Source organism: Ascidia mentula, chromosome 1 (genome assembly GCF_947561715.1).
Source record: "Ascidia mentula chromosome 1, kaAscMent1.1, whole genome shotgun sequence".
Taxonomy (NCBI): domain Eukaryota; kingdom Metazoa; phylum Chordata; class Ascidiacea; order Phlebobranchia; family Ascidiidae; genus Ascidia; species Ascidia mentula.
In genome coordinates, this window is record NC_138566.1 from 6,272,927 (window position 1) to 6,281,872 (window position 8,946).

At 39.6% G+C, this 8,946-nt stretch overlaps 1 protein-coding gene across 1 annotated transcript; it reads right to left on the minus strand.

Annotated features, from left to right (window-relative positions):
- Positions 1–461: 461 nt before the first annotated feature.
- Positions 462–6,082, minus strand: LOC145901240 (uncharacterized). The gene is made up of 7 exons (XM_082988919.1): positions 5,907–6,082; positions 5,455–5,608; positions 4,916–5,082; positions 4,385–4,618; positions 3,100–3,402; positions 2,342–2,526; positions 462–1,880 (listed from the first exon to the last, which is right to left on the minus strand). The coding sequence occupies exons 1-7, from the start codon at positions 6,058–6,060 to the stop codon at positions 1,767–1,769; spliced, it is 1,311 nt and encodes a 436-aa protein (XP_082845045.1). The 5' UTR covers positions 6,061–6,082; the 3' UTR covers positions 462–1,766.
- Between the last annotated feature and the right edge of the window lie 2,864 nt (positions 6,083–8,946).

An 8,946-nucleotide genomic window follows, 5' to 3' on the forward strand; every position in this document is an offset into this window, starting at 1 on the left:
ATACACCACACTAGCTTTTATAGGGTCTCCTTTCATTTATTTTTCATTAGTAAAGCGTCATGTGAGTATCTGAACAGAATACGTGGCCTTCTGCAACTCGAACGGCAACGCAATTTCGATCTTCTTTCGTCACAAAGTTTATCCCATGATTGACAGGTACGTGGGGATTTCCCTATAACATGATGATGAATTTGCTTAAATCTCGAAGAAAAAACCTCAAACCTTACAAAAAAAGTTCACGAGCTTTTATAAAAGAAATGCTATCACTTATGATTATTATAAAGATAAGTTTGGCCGAACTATTTTTGTGGGTATGTGTATGCTGGCATTTTTTTTAAGACTCACTCCTTTCACTTATCATTTTTATTACATGCAAACAGTAAAAGCGTTTGTCCCTGTCTCTTCGCAATGATTATTGTTCAGTCAACCACCTTAAGTTGCAGTTAAATTCAACCTTTGGTCATGTCCAAATTTTATTATTATCGTACCGAAATCATTTGTAAGACATGTGCAACGACACAATGACGTCATGCATCGGCAGTTGAAAGCAACGAGGTTGAAGTAGAAGCAAAAACAACATTTAAGTGTCTTTCGGACGACAAAATGTTACACGGTATTTTGAAGTGCCTTCTTCTTACAAGCGTGGCTCTCAAACCGTGCGTCGTTTTGAGTTTGCGTGTCGGGTAATAATTTAAACAAAAATATTGGAGTGCTTTGTGCGACTGAAAATTGCTAACATAGAAAAGCATCGTCCTGCTGATATATTAATAACTGGGGAGTTGCAAGTGCGGGGAAACTTTCCAAGTGCGTCGCACGCTAAAAAGATCGAAAACCACTGATTTACGACATTAAAATGTGTGGAAAACCTTTAATAAAATTGTCAACAAAAGGCAAGAAATTGCGCAAAATCCACATGAAAAAAAAACATCACGCAGATTTTCCACGAAATATTTTTCGGCACAGTAGAAGTCAGGAATGTGTATATTCTATATGTCGAGGTATTAGTCGTGAGCTATATGCGACCAATTTGCCAATGATGCGGTATGTGAGATACATGTTATGTTACCACACAAGGTAACGTTTATCTTGCAGATCTATGTGAAGATGTGATATTCCAAAACGTGTTTCGCTTGGACCTTGCATGAGTTGTGCCTTGTGTCAGTTGTGACTTGAGATGAATTTATTCTTTGTGAGGTTACAAAAAACTTTATTTGCGACTCATGCATTTGTTTCATCCCCGAACAATAAGTGAACTTTATGGCGTGAATGACAAGAAAGCATTGTCTTACAAGCATAAAAAATCACAAAACAAATGTAAATAAATAAAACCAATCAACCAAGAGATCCTAAAAAACAGAAAGGGCAAATGTTGATTCCGCACAAGTTTTCGCGACAATCGATCACATTTTGAGAAACCTGCTGTATTTTTGTACCGTTAAAAATTCTTTCTTTCCTTCCGCGCTCGAAAACTACATGCACGAACACCCGCAAGCGACCCCCACCATAGCAACAGTGGGACAAAAACATTCCTATGCAAATTTTGAGATACGGTGCGCGATCGACAGTCTTCCAGGCTATATCTTGGTTTCAACAGACATAGATTTGTTTCCTATTCTGCAATACATTTAGTTTCAATATGCTATGTACAAATCGTTTTGTTGGTGATCCCTCTCGACACTGATCAACATATCTGGGTTGAGAGATGCTTGCTTGCAAAGTAGGGCGTGTGTCACAAGATAAAAGGTCGCCCAAGTCCAACATAGCGACTAAATTTCCAGTGAGGCCCTCCTGCTGGGAGGTTCGGGCGACAAAGCGTCAAACACTTCGGCCTCCATTTCCTTCGATCCAAAAACTTCGACGTCATCTTTCATCAAATGATTCTGCGGAAAATTTTGTGGTTTAGCAACTGTAGGCTAATCATGCATAATTTGTCAGTGCACAATTGCCCAGTAAACCCATTATAGAAGTTCTTGAAACCCCATCGTACACCCAAACCACTTCCGATCTAAGGTTATACTTGGGATTACAGAAAAAGCCTGTCCTATTCGAACTTTCGATTTGACCAAACTTACCAATTGTGAGTAAAATAATTTCATTTTGGGGCTGTCAAAAGCGTCTGACTTGCTAACCTTAATGATTTTACCTATTTTACAGCTCATATGCCTTGTTTATGGACGTGGTGATTAAATACACAAAGCCAAATGAATTTAATCGATTTTTGTCAAAATGTGTCCGACAGGATTTTAAATTAACTGAAAATTCATTAAGATTTTGCTCCTTACAGTCTGCTCTGCAGTAAAAAACAACGCTGAACAATCCAGAACAGACTAATAAAACTTACCAAGTGTTTGGGGACAACCTCTGTTTTGATCGCAAATTTCCCCACATTACGTTTTACCGTCAAACATAACAAAACACCCAGGAAAACCAGTATGATTCCACCAATACAGCTGACGACCAAGATTACCACGAGGTAGTTTTTGTTTGGAGTAACTGGTGGTTTTGGTGTTTTATCTGCTGTGGTTTCTGAAAATGAAGCGCATTATGGTGAATGTTTGAAGTAAGTTTGATTATTTATGTGGCTTAATTATAGTCAAGATATTATTAAAAATGGAAAAAAAAATTTTCGGCCGCGTCTTTAATGCGAAAGCGGATTTGTTTTAAATGATTGTAACAGAAAACCGTAGTAACATCCAGAACGGCGGTTCTCGAAGTGTGGATCTGCTGTCACTGAGGGTGCCCTAAAAGCTTTCGGCGGGGCCGCAAAGTGCCTGCAGTTATATTTAATTAATGCCAGATCATGACACTGTATTAACGTCATCGAACAATGCCCTTTATTCAGTCACAATTAGGGCAATTGTTCGCAAACAGTCTTCCCGAAAAATAGCAAGGGCCAATAATTATGCAAAAAGCTTGAGAGCCACTGTACAGTGTACATCTTGGCTGCGGCAAATAGCTTCAGAAATGTTGATATTTATAAATATTTTTGCCAAAAGAGCCTTTTTGTGTCGATAATACACCTGGCAGCATCAGTTGTGAATTGAAATGGAGAACCACCGTTTTACTACCATACACTTGCTTAATGCAAGGTTTGCTTACCGTTCTGTGGCATGCATTTCACATAGTTGGCGCCATTCCCCGATTGTTGGTTCGCACTGACGGGCAGCAACACTACGCACAAGTACATCTTCCTGTCATGATTGACGTGCCGAATTTTCATCACTTCTGTGTAGTTCACTATCAACTTCATCGAACATTGGATTGAGTGGTTTCGTTGACTATCGAACACCAGGCGACCGTTCCATTGGAGTGACGTCATCTGTTGGACCTCTCGATTAAAGAGAACTTCGTCGTTGAACGTTTTACTCATCACAGTTCGCTTCTTCTCTTGATACACACGATCTGCGCCAATTAATGGGTTGGTTATTCTTGCATATTGTGACAATAGTTTACAAAAAATGCTTCTTGGGCCAATTTTAAAGGTTAAATCTAATAAGTCCATTTACCATAACTATTTTTTTTGCCAGAAGAGCCGTCTTATAGAAATAATTATAGTCCTTTGTATGCCACACAATACAGTTGCTGTTTTGTTTTGTTTAAATCACATTTATTTGACCAGCTTAAATTTGCCCGTTATATGTAATATGAGCGTTGTAAAAATATGCATGTCATAGCCAAAGGTGTAGGTTTGGCAGGTTTAATCTCCTGATCCCACAGCAGAACAGGAAGCCCTTTGGGGTGGGTTGCACGCAAACATGGCAGCGGCATCGGTTTGCACGTTATTGTCAGTTCCTGCAACATGATCAGCCTTTGACATGTCAAATATAACCCGCAAAGACCACCACCTGTCAATCACCATGTACGTGGGGGAACGAAATAGGTGAATGAAAACAATATAACAGGCGCCACTTTAGTGCGCTTGGCCTTATATCCGCTGGTACGTGTTGGCCGCAAAATTTGATTTTGTGTCATGAATAAAAAAAACCATTTGGCTTTGGCAACGACTGATGGATAAACACAGCATTATGCTCGGTTCAATATCTCTGGCTTTCAAAAGTTTTTCTAATTAATTTAGTTTGATCTCTCCTTGGCGAACAAATCAACGGCAAACTAAAAAAATGTAAAAATTTCCCGGGGGCTTGGATTTTATTAATCATCTTTGAACAAAAAATGCCAACTTTTATTTGGGCTATTCAAACGCCATATAGGGTAAAACAAGCAACAGGGCACCGCAAAACCGTTTTTTAGTTCTGCAAATGTCATCTTCGACACCCCGCCTTCTTTATGGACCTAGCATGGTTTAGGTGTTTTATTCAATTACATTTCTTCAGGTAAATTGTATAGATGTGTACCCAGCGGGTGTAACACGCGACAATAAGCTTACCTTTCGGAAGGAGGAATGAACACATGGACGTGAACTCTTGAGCCATCATAATTCGTCTGTCTTCCAGATAGTGATCCCGACTCACAGATTCGAACTTGGTCTTGTCGGCGGGCTCGATCGCCCCTGTGTCGAGGTTGTAACGCAAGCAAGTGACGTTGGCGGAGCTCATCCACTGTGGAAGGTGAGACGGACAAGAGTACACAAATCTTCCTTTCGGTGGAGTAGTGCCAGCACCTGGAAAATACCCATGACGAAGCAGTAATAGAAACTTTTGGCCAGACCAGGATATCCAAATAGGAAGCTGTCAGTATCAAGTATACCAGACTCGTTTTTAACAAGATAGGATGTACAATCGCCTGTCATTTGACATCCTCAATGGCCGTTATTTCACTTGCTTGCAAAATCGCCGCGTCAGTGGTATTGTAAACCAACACAAAACTAACAAAATAGGATTACGGTTCTCTTATTTATACCCGCACAATTAGGGCAAACCGATACTTTAGTGATAGATAAACCTTGTCCGAAACTTACACTTGGTTGGTTTTATTGGTTTCTTATTATCAAGCAGAGGATAACTGTTTGCATCCTGAGTGTTCCCACTAGAAAGTCCAAAATACACCTCACCATCGCCGCATTCCGTTGCCTGGCAACTGCCTTTGTTAAGGGGTATCCCGCAACATCCCTTGATCGGAGGACCTCTATAGTCAAAATTTAAAAGATTTTCTGAATCTTGGTTTTTGGAAAGCTTTGCTCAGTATTTTATTGATTTCTGTAATGACAATAGTGTCTATACCAGAAAAATGCAGTATAGTGTGAAAAGACTAATGCGGATTATTGTGTAAACTGATGGCGACACTTTAAACATGTTTTAATTACGTTTAGATTAAAAGGTGAATTGTTCGAAATTATTTTTGTACATATTCATATTTTGCATTCAAAAGTGCGTTACATGATGGAAGAAAATATATTTAGAACAAAAAAGTGCCACATTTTATTACAACAAATGCATTGCGCAGGGACAAACTGGCGATTTTTATCAAATAATGTTGAATAAGAAACAAATGCCATACTTATACGATTCACTTCCCGACCAGGTGAAAAACGTAATCGTGACATTCTTTGGATCCATTCCACTCTTCGGGGGGAGAGTCCAGGAAAAATTACCGTACGATCCACCACTAATCAGCGTTTCAAGGGAGTCCATGTAGGTTTTTAAGGGACGAGCTAAAATCAAACAAAGGATTTTGAAGCGCGACTGCTGGACACGCGCGAAACTATAATGATGTTGAAGAATTGAGGTAACAATTTTGCTAAATTATTTTCACAGATTGAATTAAAAACTGGGAACATGATAAAAAAGTTAATTAAACCATGAAACAATCAGGTCAGTTAGCCCATCTTTTGTATAATTAATGCAAATTTAACTACATTATACTCTTTTTGGCAATATCACAGTATTGTATGTTGATCTGTTACTGCATTAACCGGATTCGTCGGCATATGATTTCTAGATTCTACTTACTCCTTCTCGGCCGTCGCTTGTATGTTACGGCGATGCAGAACGAACAACCGGTGTCTTTGGTCTCCGACTTGTTGCAGGGAACTTGTGTGTAAGAAACTACGGATAATGCCGAGTCACTGAACACAGCCAACAACATCAGAACTACTGACAGCATTTTTTTTAATTTCCTATGCGCAGAATCTGCCGAACAAATATATGAAAGTTGTTGTAAGCAAGGGTTTCAGGTCAGCAAGGTGGTTGCAATAGAAAGTATAGCAGCAGAATATACTTGATGGGGACGGCGCGAATTCATTTCACCGTTAACTGTTATCACACAATTGCGCTACATAATGGTCAAAAAGTTGTCTGATCTAATACAAACCTAATCACAGACGAGAAGAACAAACCGTAACTACGCTCTTAAAAATCCATTTCACGCTCAACAGCTGTTTGTAACGCAGAAAAGGCAACTAATTGCTTTTTCCAGTCGTTTCTCCAATGTCCGATATTGAAATCTTGGTTGTTGAGGAACATGGCTGATCCAAGCCCAGCTAATCAATAAAACAAAAGCTGACGATTGACATACGTTCACAAGGGGGCACGTCCCATGTTAATTAGATTGACACGCGTTCATAGGGGACACGAGGCAAGTTGATCAAACCGCCAACATGATAGAACAATCTTAATACGTTTTTATTTACATCCGCCATTTATTGCTCATTGGATCCATTTATTGCTCAAGATTATTCGCTTGAAACTTTTGGCGGTTTCAGTAAGTTTTAAACTTCATTATGTTTTTTCCCTACAGTACTTTATCCACAAGCCAATGACGCAGGGATTGTTCATACAGTATATAGCATGTTTGAAATGGAAGCGCGCTATACTTCACCAATTCTTCCAAAAATTACAGATCGCACCTTTTCAAAAAGCGTTACAGCATATCATTTACACGGGACACGCACTAATTGATAGAATCTCCGTATACAGAGATATTTTTTTTTTCGTTTTTTTATTTTTTTGGCATTACATCTCATACTTGAATGCAGTTGTGGCTTTTCGGCTGTTTGAAGAAATATGCTAGACCTGAGCAAGCGCTTTCGAAAATGTTAACACGCAAACTGAGTAGCGAACGGTTTCCCTTAAAATGTTCCAATGCCTTAAGCAATTTTATGCGGCCCAATCGATCAATTCAATTTCCTCCAACAAACAACACTACGAAGTGCACAATGCCCACCTTTTCCGGCACTTTTGAAATACAGAAAGATCCACATTTGTCCGAACTGCGCAAAAACTGCCCAATGCTACTCTGGTCATATCAACACGCACTGTCAACTGTAAATGATACATTTGGTGGTTCGAATAAAGTTGAGCAAAATAACCACAAATTTAAACACTAAAATCAGTAAAAAGCTTTTGCGTTCAACCATACATGACCAAACGCTTCGACAAAGCCACTTTTCATATATTTGACAGAACTATATTAGCCTATAGACGTAAAGCTGTTGAGCCCGACTAGTTTAGCTTGCTGGGAAATGCCCGATTATACTTTCTCGTTACGGGAGGGAAGTTATATACCCTGTATAACTAGGTGATTTACGCTTACTGGAAGACCGCCTTTTAACCATATCTAGTGACCATCGCGTTGCTTGCGAACTTGTGTGAACAAACGACCAGTTTAAGTTCAGTGTTGTTACCTCACGAAGGGGCATTGTTGTCACTACAAAAACACGGTGGTGTCCTTTGTATAAGTGACAGAGCCGAATCCTTCATCTTCATAGCTACAACTATACAGCTCGACTGGGCACATTTCCGTTACTTGAATGCGTTTACGAGTATAAAAGGGCATAACCAAATACAATACCTAGATTGCCTTGTTGTTAAAATCATATTATGTCTCCTAAAACTTACTGATCGCCATTTCGGTCAGTGTACATATCAAAGGAAGTTCTGTAGACGCCGCCAGCGATCAATCAATCAACAACTTCACCACAAAAACACACCAGGCGTTATCTTGTTTCAAACACAAACATAGAGGGTTAACGAGGCACAGCACCTTGCTTGTTCTTTATTGATAGCCCAGCACCTATAAAGCTTCATAGCTGTGTGGTTCCACAAAGAATTAGGTTTTAAACACCTCTGCTTAACGAAACGTAACAACTGAACAAACAGACTCTGATTATTTGCGTTGATGCATACTGCTGACGTTCATAGACTTACTTGACACTCAAAATCTGTTCACTCGTTATACAACCCATGAAGTTTGTGGAGCAAGGTTTGCACTTGCAGACTAATGATTGAAAAACAAGCATAGTCTTTACTCTGTTCTTGAACCGAACTGAGTAAATATCATAATCCTTCACCACGAACAGGCCTTGCACCACAACTTCAACGCGTTGCATTAGGTTGTTGGAGTGCACTATCCTAGCTATTTCCTGACGGAAGGCAGACCACCGCGGAAAGTGACTGGTGAGTTGGTGACTAACACAAGCAAAATTTCAGCACTCGATCAACCTTGCAAAAAAAGTAAAGACAGCTCTGTACGCATGATTGCCCCTGCGTTGGGTATGATCCGGTCGATTGAAATGCGGCGGTTGACTCATTGCCTTTCTCTCCAACAAGATATCGCTGACACATTGAATAAAGTACAAATTTTCACGAACTCACACCTTTGAAGGAGTTGTCAATTATAGTATTCTTTAGTGTCGTTTTTAAACGTCTTTTTATAAATTTAGTTTCAACAGTGTTTAGTAGTCCGTACTTGTTGTTGTTTTCGCCGACCCATTTTTCGTGCCATTGGTCAAAATAGTTGCGCGATCTGTAAATATCTTTAATGATGTCACAATCACATGAACCAATTCATAATGTGGTGTGCAACTGACACACCTTCTTGCGTAAAACTATACGAGGCTTTGTGTGTTAAAGCAACACAAGTGCGTCAGAAAGATTTGGTTGAATGACTTTGCACGCGTCATGTAAACAAGTTGCGGGCAGCTGCGGAAAAACAAGTGGTGAATGTTAATTTTCACTTTGGAAGATGAAGTGCCCTATATAACTGACAGAG